Raw genomic sequence first — 12,596 nt, 5'->3', positions numbered from 1 at the left:
TTCACCAAGGCGCCCCCGGGGGTTACAAGAAATAATGGCCACAAGCTAGCAGAGAGCAGATTTAGATTGGACATTAGGAAGAACTTCTTCACAGTTAGAGTGGCCAGGGTCTGGAACAGGCTCCCAAGGGAGGTGGTGCTCTCCCCTACCCTGGGGGTCTTCAAGAGGAGGTTAGATGAGTATCGGCTCCCTGCTTATGCAGGGGGTCGGACTCGATGATCTATTGAGGTCCCTTCTGACCCTAACATCTATGAATCTATGAATCTATAAGAATGGTCATTTCTGTTCCACGTCTGGACCCCCGACTCCCGGTGTGAGTGAGGATTGGATCCTGATCAAGGAATCTTCCCCGGTAATCCCTCTGACAGCATCAAACGGGGATGCCTGACTTTGCTGGAATCACTTGACACGCACCTGGCATTGAGGGACTATCGATAAGTTGCCAACCCATGTCTGTCTATTTGTTGTTTTGAACAGCCCAGTGTGGCTAATACCCCCACAGTGCCCAGTTGGCCTGTAACAGATTGGTCTATCTATCTATCTATCATTATTATTTACTATTAGCTCTTTTATACTGCATTGTCTGCTTATCGCATTTATCTTTCTGTTAACTGTTGTGTGTGTATAAGCTTTAATAAATTTGCCTTTATTTCACTCTCAACTTTGCCTCTTTGATCCAAAACTGAATCAAACAGCCCAGTTGGCCTGTGATGAAATTGATACACTCACTCAGCCCAGCTGGCCTGTTTCAGTCATTTGAGAGACACAACATTGGCTGCAGCAGGGTTGGCTGTCCCCCCACATGCATCATTTCTGAACCTTGTGGTAAGGCAGGTTTCCAAGGTCATTTAATTCTAGCTCCTCCTGTTTGAGGTTGCCTACCAAACTGGAGACCACAGAATCCATTCCACATAGACCACTGACCATCACTGCTAGTGGCTAATTCTGCTGGTGACTAATGTTGTAAACAACAAAAGGATAAATGCCACACTACTATGAGTGGCCTGGGCATCCTGTTCAAAAATGCTGTTAATACTTGTGAAAACTTGTTGGCAAAAGCCAACTGAAACCACAGATCTTCTCCCTCACCTGTTATAGGAGCTGGTCGCCCTCCAGAGCTGATAGGGAGAGTCAAAAGTCTGAGCACTCCACAGCAACTGTAGATCAAATTCAATCCCCCCCAGGTGGTCTGGTGTCATTATAAAAGACTTCATATCCGGCAGTGTGTGATGCTCCATTACAAAAAGTCCTGCCAAGTGGAAAACAAATTCAACGTGAATACATACAGACACATTTATATCCATACCCAGCCTTCCTAAACACCTGTGATGAAGTCATATGTGGATGGGTGTGATTATGTAGCAGGGCACTGGGATGTGCCTGCTCCTTTAAGTGAGCTGGAAGCCTGTGAGGCTGCTTGCAGGTGGTGCATCATCCTGATAAGAGACTCATTTGACCAAAAGAGGGCACAGGCTACAGCTATATAAGCCCAGAGCCTGGGCCAGTCTGGGAGTCTCTCCCTGGCAGCCACAGGGTGAAGAGCTCTGGGCAGCAGGGCTCCTGAAAGGACTGAAATTTATGTAACCAGTGCTGCAGGTCTGGAAGCAGAGGCAAGGCCCCTAGGCAGAGAAGGACTGAGTTTACAGGCAAGTAGCCTTGGTTTTATCTTGAGCCCACAGAGGGTCCTGGTGCCTGGGGGAGGGCTAAGCTGGACCAGAGGGTTCCTGAGCCCGGAGAAGGGGTCACATGCAAGACCAGAGGTCTGAGAGCCCAATAAGGAATGGTGTAAGGGACCAGGGGTGTCCAAAGGCCAAAGGGGGCTGAGTGCATAATTAGTCAACATCACAGAGAAAGAACACTTGCAAGGTTTGGGGCGTGGTGTAGGGGAGATACGGAGTCACACATGGAGCCATTAAAGCAACAGGTGCCCAGCTGCAGTAGAGACAGGCTGAGAGGGCCTGCTGGCCTAGGTGCAGGATTGTGACAGAGGGGACCTAGGAAAGGCCCAATGGGGATCGACAGGAGGCACCAGTCACCATTGGGCTTAGGCTTATATACAGCCCACAGGCAGCCTCCCTTTTATAACCTTCACTAAGAGCAAGGCATGGCTGGTGAGATTCAAGGAAAGGGCTATAGCCAAGCCTGAGCCAGACAGGGCTTGCACAGCCACCAGGAGGCATTATGGCTATCCCCGTGGCCGCGGAACTGCTACAGATTACAATAGCTAATGTTCATTAAAGGTCTAAAATAAAGTCAAACATAGAAGGGACCAGTCTTGCAAACCTTAATTCAGTGCTTCTGTTTGTATATCAGCGTTCCCTCTAAGCTGCGTGCATGTGCGGCCGTGCGCAATAAAAAAATCATGCCACGCAATAATTTTTTAATGCTGTGCACACAGTGGTGTATGGATGGAGGTGGGTGGGGGAGGGGGGCAGTACGGGGCCATGTCCCCCGGGCACCGGCCTGGGGGTGAATGCCCAGTGCTGTAGCAAGGGGGTGCCAATGTTCCCCACACTGCCACCAGCTTTTCATCTGGCCGCTTGCCACCCACCGCATCCTGGGCACAGGCTGCTGCACGAGGGGGGAGAAGCGGGCACACTAAGATACCTGCACACTCCCAGCCAGGATTGCTCATGGATCACTAAACCTTAGAGGGAACATTGTTCTGTACAGGCTCTTCTTTAAGGGAGATTCAGAGCAACAGTGGCAAGAACACAGGTGTCTGGTATACAGCAGCATAGTCACCTACCATTACTGGTTGTGGTAGCTCCCAGTATTTTTGAACACTCTGCTTCTAAATCAGGCTGATGCTCTTACCTACCTCTGAATTTGGCCTGGGTCTTAAATTCTATCACCAGGCGGCCATCCTCTCGGATATAGATTCGTATTATCTGCAGCCTTGCAGAAAGAACACTGTCTGTCTGGATTCCTGCATGAGTACGAGGTGGAGAAAGTAAATGTAATGGTGAGAGGACTACCTACAGGACCAGCTTGCACTAAGGTGTATTTTCATCTCCAGAATGAATTCCAACAATGGGGATTCTGGCAATGCATGCCCAGGGTGCAATCCTTGCTGCTCTCACTCTATATGACTAGCAAAACTACATCAAATGTTGGGTGAAACAGAAGAGAAAATTAATCCAAAATGGAATCCCAAGTGTCACACACAGGATAACCTGTGATAACCTGTGAAGGGGGTGTAACTCACTGAAGGAGGAGAGGAAGGGCCAGACCTTATTCTATCTATAAGGTGTCAATGTGCAATCCTATTGTTCCCTGGCAAGTCCCTGAGAAAGCATTCCTTTGGTAAGGTGCCTTCACCTTAGCCTTAAGACAAAGGCTAGTGGTCATGAAAAGCAGACAGGAGAAAAAGGACTCGTTGACCTCTTGTATTAAGAATTTTCCAGGGATTCAAGCAGGGTGGAATAGGATTGCACTTGTATCCCTAAATGCCACTCAGACACCTTTAAGTTGGATGTGGCCTGAACTAAGTAGGATTTATAGTTGGGAGTAATGTAGTACAACTCTATGAGGTTGCACTAGGAAAGAATCCTGTTCTCTGAGGACTGATGGGTTGTGAGATGCAGTTGGTAATTCCAATATTAGATTAAATTTAAAAGACAGCTGGGGAAAGCACTACAAAGTATGCCCCCAGGAGCAATCCTGGCCAGCACTTGGGAAGGAGGGGCAGAGCAAGCTAGGGTTAGGGGTGGGGGGAAGGGGAATTGACCTCAAAGGTCTTGCTAAGCTGCAGTTTCTACAACTTGGTGAAATCCATTTTGCAATATTGACAGAGAGGTTAAGGGGGGAATGCTAGTCCCCCTGGCTATTTGTTTACAGTTTAAGGGACTGATCCCACACATGCTAACCCACACAAGTCCCATTTACTTTGCCAAGTCAGGTGTGCAGTCCAAGAGAAACAACTGAAGGAAAGAAAACCCTCCCTCCGCCTACCTGTCCTCCAGAGAACGGTGTCATAGAAGAAGGAAAATTCCATCTCTGTGTGGTGCTCGAGAGAGGCCCAACCTCTAGGTGCTGTCACATAGATGTATGATACATAGAGCGGGACGTGGACTGTTAGGAAGGACTGAGCAGAATCTCGCACCTGTCAAACAGGAAGATGGTTGTGGATGGTTGTGATCTAGTTGGGGATGGTCCTGCTTTGAGCAGGGGATTGGACTAGATGACCTCCTGAGGTCCCTTCTAACCCTAATTTTCTATGATTCTATGGTTCTATAACTTTTTAGAGAAAAGATCCTGGCATGAGCTTGCAACCATGCTTTGTAGGTGCATTTTAACCAGAAAACATTTTGTACTCAGCTTTCACCACAGAAATAGAGAAAAGGGTCAGAGATACATTAAAAAAAAATCTTTTTGTTCTGGTCTTCTAGTCTGCCAGCTGAGTGTTAGACTCTCTTCTTCTGCAAGAACCATGGATGTCGTAGGCATAGGAAACACAAAAGCATGGTAGGTTTCATCTACGTTACAAAGCTGTTGCTGTCAGCAAAAACTCCGAGTACAGACACAGTACTGGCATAGCTATGCCACCTCCCCAGACAACATTAACTAAGCCCATAAAAGCCTTCTTCTATTGGCATCAAGGGTTTTGCCAACATAGTTTGGCTAGTAATTGTTTGCAGTGAGAACCTGACCAAAATAGGAATTTAAAATGATTTATATTACAGGACAAATCTTTCGTGGCTCTGTATAATATAACAATTGTAGTAAGCAGTACTAAGTATTAGGCTAGCTGTTCTAGCAGTAGTAAGTACTACATAGTGGCTGCATCTATTGTAGCAGAAAGTCCCCTTTTCCTCTTGCCTGCATTTGCTCTCCCCTCTTTGGATATGTTTCTCTTCTTCTACTTTTTCTTCCTTCCTCTTTCTTTCAGTATAAGATAAGGAATTGTTTTTTAAAGTTTGTATGTGTGTATTTTGTATCTCACCTTGTATTTTGGTATTTTATCTATTTGTGTGCCATGGCATTACTTTTGTAGCTTATATTTTATACTCCTCACCTTTCAACTAAATGTGTTTAGTTTCAGAAGTAAGTTATACACTGTAACAATGTTAACAGGGGCGGAAATCAACCTGCCGCTACCCTGTATCAGGCAGGCCCCTGAAAGAGCGAGTGAATCAGTGATTGAATGCGTAACTCAGTAGCAGGCAGCAATTAACACCTAGGAAAACTGCAGATCAACCAACGAAAGAAATCAATAGAAGACAATGTAGCAACCGGGAATTCTCTAAACCTCACTGTTCAAGGGCTAGACGCCCTGGTCTGAGTTAATCAATGCCGGGGACCAACTTTTGGGCTGAATATCTCCAGATCGACCGCTCCCAGAGCCCTATTCAAAATTCATCAACGGACTCCCAAACCTGCACGTACATGCAGACGACCCCTGGGGCTGACAGATGCCATCCAGTAGCCACCGAGGGGGAAGTCCCACGAGGGTCAACGACCCCTGGATTGGGCAAACCTGAAAACTGGGGAGTCAGCAAAGTCTGCCAAGGACAGATAAAAAGCAGTGAAAAGTGACCCTCAGTGGTGCCCTCTTGATCTCCAACTTGACCAGCACCCGACTTGTCCAGCCAGAAGGACCAGCCGGCGACCCCCTTCTGGAAGATAACACCATGCTGGAAGAAGCCTCAACGGCAGACTCCAGCACCTGTGGGATAGGTATACCTGACTCTTGTAGCTCGCTATTGTGTGTGTGCATGTGTGTGTGGGGTGGGGACCAGCCCCAAGGTTTATGATTTAACTTCATTACAGTGCTTCAATCTGTCTAATAAACCAGAATTTTAAGGATCCCGAGTTGGACATTTGTAGCCAACACTATATGTGCAATTAATTTGAAGTAATAAATTCTGTAGCAGTTCAAGCTGGAGTAAAATACTCCTGGGTGCAGTGTCTACACGTGTGCTCAGGACAGCAACAATTTGAGCCAGAGCAGAACAGTCTATGCCAGGTTTCTCAGCCCCAGGCTCTAGGTGGTGGCTTCAGGATGCAGGGGAGGGTGGGGAGAGGGCTGGCTGGGGCACAAGGGTGCTGGAAGTATGGAGCCGTGTGGCTAGGTGGCAGGCAGGAATCTGGCCCTCCACTGGCTGGGCTGACTGGGTGCAATTTACACATGCGGTCAGTGTCTACATACCCTGGCCTAAGATAGTACTGTCCATGAAAGTATTATCTTACTGCACCATAAATTAGTTTACTGTGGCCTAATACCGTCGCACATGTAGACAGTGATGCTTTACTCCGCAGTTAATGTTTACTCTGCAGTAAAGTGTATGTGTAGATACAGCCAGCATGTAGTATGCAGTCTCCTACTTCCAGTAAGTAGTAGCCTATGTAGTATAGGCTAGTATTTACTACTGCTGTATAGGATTAAAAGCCTTTAATCCTCTGCCATTCTGGTATAGCTAAATAGACATTTTTCTTTATTTTCACTCTGGAGGCGTATCTATGTAGTTCTGTGATCAAGTGAATGGAATTGGTGAACATTCCTTTTTAATGCCTGAAGCATGGATTGGAAAGAATAAAGAGTATGCCTACACTGCACTATTGTAGAAATAGCAAGCAAGTTGCAGTTCTGGTACCTCAGGTACCAAATGCAGTGTAGCTGTAGAAGCATAAAACTCAATACTGGATAATTTAACTTGTTTCTTGTTTACCTAAATTAGGTCATGTATCTCCACACTACTATGCAGTTTAACATATAGACATACCCATCTTAAGGAATATCTTTTTAAAGTTTTTCAGCTATTAAAACTAAACTACAGGTATAAGTTTTATTTGAATAATAAAAAATAAGGCATCAGTGCTAATTTTATGGATAGGATTTTAAAAAACATTCTGCACCAGCCTATCTGTGGTCTCACTGAAGGCAATGAGATTGGAACCACTAACTTAAATAACACAGTGAAACCAGTACTTAATTACTGGTAAAAACCTCATTTTAATTGCCTAAAGCTCGCATACTGGGTAAATTCACCCCAGCCAGTAGAGGCCTGTGTACTGTTCCAGATTTACTAATCATGGGAATTTAAATGTAAACAAAGAAAGCACTTTTAGGCTGCCGCTGGAAAAATAAGTAATACCACTTCAGCTGCTAAAAGAGCACAGTACAAATACAGAGCAGTTCTCACCTGCCCCAAGCACTAGAGTTAGTCAAAGCTGGCTGTGTAAACATTTCTTTACCTTTATATGAATGGCACTATCTGAACCATAAATATGGATGTGTCTGTACTTGGCTTCTACCATAGAAACACACTCCAGCAGGGTGACCAAGATATGGCCCTCAGGAAGCAGTGGCAGCATTAATTGCTGCAGTTTCCAGAGCAGCAGCATTTAATGCTACCACTTGTGCTGGCAAATATTCAGACCCATGGGGAGTCATACAGATGTTGTAGACCCTCCACACACCAGATCAGGCCTGCAGACTGACCCTGTGCCATTCCTCCGTCTCATGGATCATCTCCATGCCACTGTGGGGCTGGATCAGCTGGGAACCCAGACTGCACTGCAGTCATTAGCTAACCATGCATGAGGCCCTGGAAGGTTGGATTTTATCTCTAGAAACACAAGCCTCCATTCATAGAAAATCACAGAGAAATAGGACTGGAAGAGACCTCCAGAGGTCATCTAATCCAACCCCCTGCTTAAGGCAGGATCATCCCTATCCAAACTATCCTATATAAACCATAATCTAAACTCTTCATAAAACTACTGTCAACCTTAACACAAGACATAACACCCTAACTTGCCACAGGTAAATCAGGAGAACCACAGCAACCAATGTCCTGCTTCTACAAAAAGGTTGTTAATACACACTCAGGAGATTCCAGGTAAAGGGCCATACCCCCTGCTACAGAAGAAGGCAAAAACCTTCACAGTCTATACCAATCTGACTATGGGGTAAAATTCCTTCCTGACCCCAAATATAGTGATCAGTCTGACCCTCAGTGGAGGGGCAAGACCTTCTAGCCAGGAACTGCTGGCTTTAAGTCCCAGCAGGAGGATTGGTACATCCATCAAAATCCTCAGTCTTGGCTGCAGAGATGAAAGAAATAGCAATCCTTGGACAGCCAATGGAAGGGACTGATATACACATGAGCTTGTGTGACATATGACAGTTTCTGGATGTATGTATGTGTTTCTGGTTTTCAGCAGTACTAAAAACTAACCTAAGTGGTCTCACTGAAGTTGCTGATCCACCCCTTCTTGAGTTGAAAGGCAAAAATATATTCTATCCAGCAGAGGGCAGTGGTACATACAGAAAGAAGCCACTTTTATTACAGACCATTGCTCATTCTCGCTCTGCTAACAGAAAAACTTGAGAATTCTCAAAAAATGTCTATGGCCTCACTCTACTATTCATAAAGGATCAAATTCTAAGCAGGTGTAAAAGCATTTAATAGCATTTAATAGCAAAAGACAGTCACAAAGGTTTATATCGATAATAAAGCATTGCCTTTACAAAATTTACAGAGTATGTTAGGCTTATCAAAATAAAAGGACCAAGTAAATTTCATGATGCACTATTCTACCTATGGTAACAGGGACAAATCAAATACGTTTCAAATCTGTGAGGCAGAAGAGGGATACAATGAGTAAATACTGCCAGATCTGGGTTGGGCCTTGGAAATGAAACCTTACCTGGAAGTCAGCAGTGACAGATCCTCCACAGACATCAATTAATTCTGTCATGTCATAGTAAGCATCAAAGGTCCAAATGCAGCTCTTTAAGTTGAGCTGCTTGTAAAGCTGGATTGTCTTTGGCTCTCTCACGGTGGGGTCAAATTGATAGGGACGATCATACCCGGGACCCAGAATGAGGCTGTCATAAGTCACCTCATCCAGGAATCCTGCTTCTGGAATGATAAGAAAAAGAGGACTTGGTTCTGTGTATTAAGAATGTTGCATTTTAATTCTCAGACAAGATACTAGATGTGCTTTGATGATGATATTTATTAAAGTAGTGTCCAGAGGCAAGGCTTACTCTATTAAACAGGAGTGAATGCTGAGGACTTCTCAGTGCCTTAAAGGTAGAAATAAGCATGGGTGACTGGTGCCTTCTGATCCTGGGGAGGGGGGCACCAGTGGCCAATTGCTGACTGGGGAGAAGGAAGGGGGTTTCCCCAGCAGCTGATTGCTGCTAGCGGAAGTGCCGCCGGTGCTTCTCTTGGCACCCCCACAATCTCAGGGGGGCACTGGCCATCACCCCCCCCTGCTCCCCAGCTGGCGAGGGCCAATCTCGGGGGGGGGGGGATGTGCCCCCCCCACGCATCACCTATGAAAATAAGGATGGGGTGCTGCAATTATTCTAAAAGCAAACATCAGAAACCCACTCTGAGCCTTTTGGATAGGGCAAGATATAAACCTAAACAGCAACAAATATATAAAATACATCAAATAAATCCAGGAAATTCAGAGGTATCTACTGAGGCAGGAAACCTACAGAGGCAGAAAAATGCACAGCTAAGGACCCTGAACAACCTGAACTCTGCTCTCTAGTGACACCATAAAATCTACATGCAGTTGTGATACATATGTAATACTGTTCTGTAATCTGTGACTGGATTAAGCTGATTTTTAATGACATGTTTTGACTTTTTTTTGGATTGTGGCAGAACAGAAGGCAATTCATTTGCCTTCTGTGCCACGCTGCAGACAGAGGCATTAGGGCATGTGTGTCTGTCTGTCAAATGACCCTCAGAACCTTGCCATGGAATATAGATGGAAAAAGAGAAAATTAACTCCTCAGTGGGCGCATTTACACACATATGCATTTAAGCGGTTTTTACGCTGGCGTCTTCACGTGCAGGCATTACAGCGCAGTAAAGCTGTGTGTGGACTGACTTGGGACTAAAGTTGAGTCCCAAGTCAGTCCGCACACACAGGGTTACTGCACAGTAAATCATCTACACATGCCTTACTGCGCAGTAACTACTTGGGCAGGTAGCATGATGCAGGTAGAAAATTTATGCTCAAGTCGGCGTAAGTCACCATAGTTACTGCGCAATATGGGTGCGCATGTGTAGACATGTGCCCATACTGCACAGTAATTTCCCATTACTGTGCAGTAACCTAAGTTACTGCACGGTAATCGTGCAAGTGTAGACACATACAGTTTGTGATTTAACATATACCCTCCACAAATAGGAAACCTCTGCTGACTAATATTATTACTTAAGCAGAGAAATTAATTATTATTCATTATGTAGCTAATGCCATCAACATGCAGAAATAGTTGTATAGGGTCCTTGCCTTTAAGAGTTTAAAGATCTACATCTCCTCTTTCACATTTACAAAGCAAGAGTTTGCTTTCACGATTACCTGAGATGCCTTTAAGGTCACTGATGGTAACCAGGTTTGAGCAGACATGCTGGTGTCTGTAGATGGACTCAGATAACAGGAAATGCAGGTTGTGCAGAGGCATTGTGGAGATGAGAGGAAGCATTCCATCCTGGTGGGGAATTTGCACTGAAATATGGATTCTGGAACAGATTGCAGAAAAAATAAGCAGATGCAGCTGCTTATTCAAAGGCAGCTTCACAAAAGAGGGGAATACTCCATCGATTTACACAACAAAAAGGTATGGAGCTGTGAACAGGTTAAAGGGTGAAGGTGTGTTTTCTAGTCTGATGTTTATTTAGGGCTGGATTTCCTTGCTCATGTTAGTCTCACTGACAGCGGTGTTATTATAACTCCACACAAGTGAGGGAAAGAAAAAGAACAAGATGCATACACTACAACTCTGCACTACTGAACATATGATCAGGTAAGGTTAGGATCCAGCACATGGTACAGGAAAGAAATTTCATTTCCTACTCTCATTTTCAGTTCTGTTAGTTGTCTATGTATAACAAAAAAACCCGAGTGAAATATTTAGAACCCTAAAATACCAGAATCAGAGTCACGTGACAGTGCATTCCCAAGCTGATACCTGTTAGGATGCTCCTTGTGTTTGACATCCAGATACTTCAGTGTGGCAATGAAAGATTGTGCCTGGAAGCCTCGGGCTGTTCCAGCTACTACTGGGGTGTGACAAATGGCACTGTCTGTCCCTATGGTAACAATGTTGCTTCTCAGTGGAGTCCCCACGTGGCCAGCCTTGTCCACAGCTTTTGCCACGCAGCGCACATGGAACCGCCGGCTGAAGTAAATGCTGTCCAGCACCTGGGAGGAATGAGGAAGGAGAGGTCTGTATATGTGCCTTAGAAGCAAAACTATGCTGATGTCTTTCCCCAGTGTAGTTCTGCCAGCTAGGTCCTTTGCTTTCATAAACATACAGGGAAGCCCAGCTGTGCCTGCAATCATGGGTACACTGTTTTAAGTGCAAACTGGGTACTGGGGCCTATGAATATTTGCCAGGGTACGGGGGCATTCAGGCACTTTCATTATACAATCATCAATGCTACAGTAGTATCTTTGTATGTGCCAGGTGTTGTGCAGATACACAGGTAAATAGAGTGGCCCATTCAATGAGGCAAGAGGAACCTGGGGGTGGTGAGGCATTAGAGAACAAAATATTGCTTTCTGATCCTACAGGCTGATCTGCAGAGTTCCCTGAACTGGAACAGCTGAGAAGCTGATCTAACGGATATCACTAATACAGACCCTCTGGTGGTCCCTACACCAGCGCAAAATGAACACAACAATGTTTCTCTCCAACAGGCTCTCTTTGTCTTGTCCTCCTGACACCCTCCTGTCTGCCTGCAAAGTCTGGTGAAGCAGTTGGTGAAGGAGCAGGGTCTGCCAGCTTTAAGCTTCTGGGGGAATTCCTCCTTCACCGCTTACAGGACAAAGGAGCAGGATCTCAGTAGAAGATCTGGCTTGGTCCCTGCCCTTAATACTCTGCATTCCTAAAGGACAAAATCAGATAGAGGGGCCAGGATGCAGAGAAGAGAAACAGAAGACAAGCAATCATGGATTTGGGGGTTTTAATCCAAGAATTTTGGATTTTTAAACAGAGAAAACCAGGATTGCTGGGATCATTTGATCTCAGCAGTATTCCTGCCCAGAGCAGGGAGGTTGGACTCGATTATCTTCCAAGGTCCCTTCCAGCCCCTCATTTCTCTGATTCTATGATGGTGATTGGTGCACATCATCTTATTCTGGTCTCTCAGCCCCTCTAGCTGACCACTGTCAGTTCCCCCTTTTTTTTGTCTGCTAACCAGCTATAGGTTTCACTGTTGCCTGGGAGGTGGGGGATTCCTTCCTTGCTTGGTTAAAAAAGGGTTAATGGCTGCTGGCTTTTCAGTAGGCCCGTGCAAAGCAGCAAGTATTTGCTTTGGATTCAGATTCAGCCAATTCAGAGGTTCAGTGATTCGATTTGGTGATTTGAATCATTGTCCTGATTCAATTTGGCTGATTCAGATTTGGAGGTTCGGCCATAGACAATACAGGCAGTCCTTGACGATGCTGGACACAGCTGCCTCCAGCTGGTAAGTGTGCTGTGGTAGGCAGAGGTGGGAGGAAGGGGCCTGGGGGGAGCAGATCAACACCCCCACAGTGAGGGAGGGATTGGGACTGGGGCTGGGACAAGCTGCCCAGCTGGGGCGGGGAGGGGGGCGGCACGGGACTTGGGGAGGGGG

General features: G+C 45.7%; 1 protein-coding gene across 18 annotated transcripts in view; it reads right to left on the bottom strand.

Annotated features, from left to right (window-relative positions):
* FRAS1 (Fraser extracellular matrix complex subunit 1) overlaps positions 1-12,596 on the bottom strand; it is a 418,617-nt gene that overhangs the window by 13,657 nt on the left and 392,364 nt on the right. For 17 of the 18 annotated variants that reach the window (XM_025206555.1, XM_025206564.1, XM_025206567.1 and 14 more), the window contains 6 exons: positions 10,946-11,178; positions 10,336-10,496; positions 8,656-8,870; positions 3,955-4,105; positions 2,822-2,929; positions 1,090-1,249 (listed from right to left, as the gene is read on the bottom strand). In XM_025206555.1, the coding sequence (XP_025062340.1) occupies positions 1,090-1,249; positions 2,822-2,929; positions 3,955-4,105; positions 8,656-8,870; positions 10,336-10,496; positions 10,946-11,178 (1,028 nt within the window). Of the gene's footprint in view, positions 1-1,089; positions 1,250-2,817; positions 2,930-3,954; positions 4,106-8,655; positions 8,871-10,335; positions 10,497-10,945; positions 11,179-12,596 lie in introns of all 18 variants that reach the window. The other variant, XR_003094532.1, reaches the window with a different exon arrangement.

Source organism: Alligator sinensis, unplaced genomic scaffold (genome assembly GCF_000455745.1).
Source record: "Alligator sinensis unplaced genomic scaffold, ASM45574v1 scaffold989_2, whole genome shotgun sequence".
Taxonomy (NCBI): Eukaryota; Metazoa; Chordata; order Crocodylia; family Alligatoridae; genus Alligator; species Alligator sinensis.
This window is presented reverse-complemented; position numbering and strand designations above follow the sequence as displayed.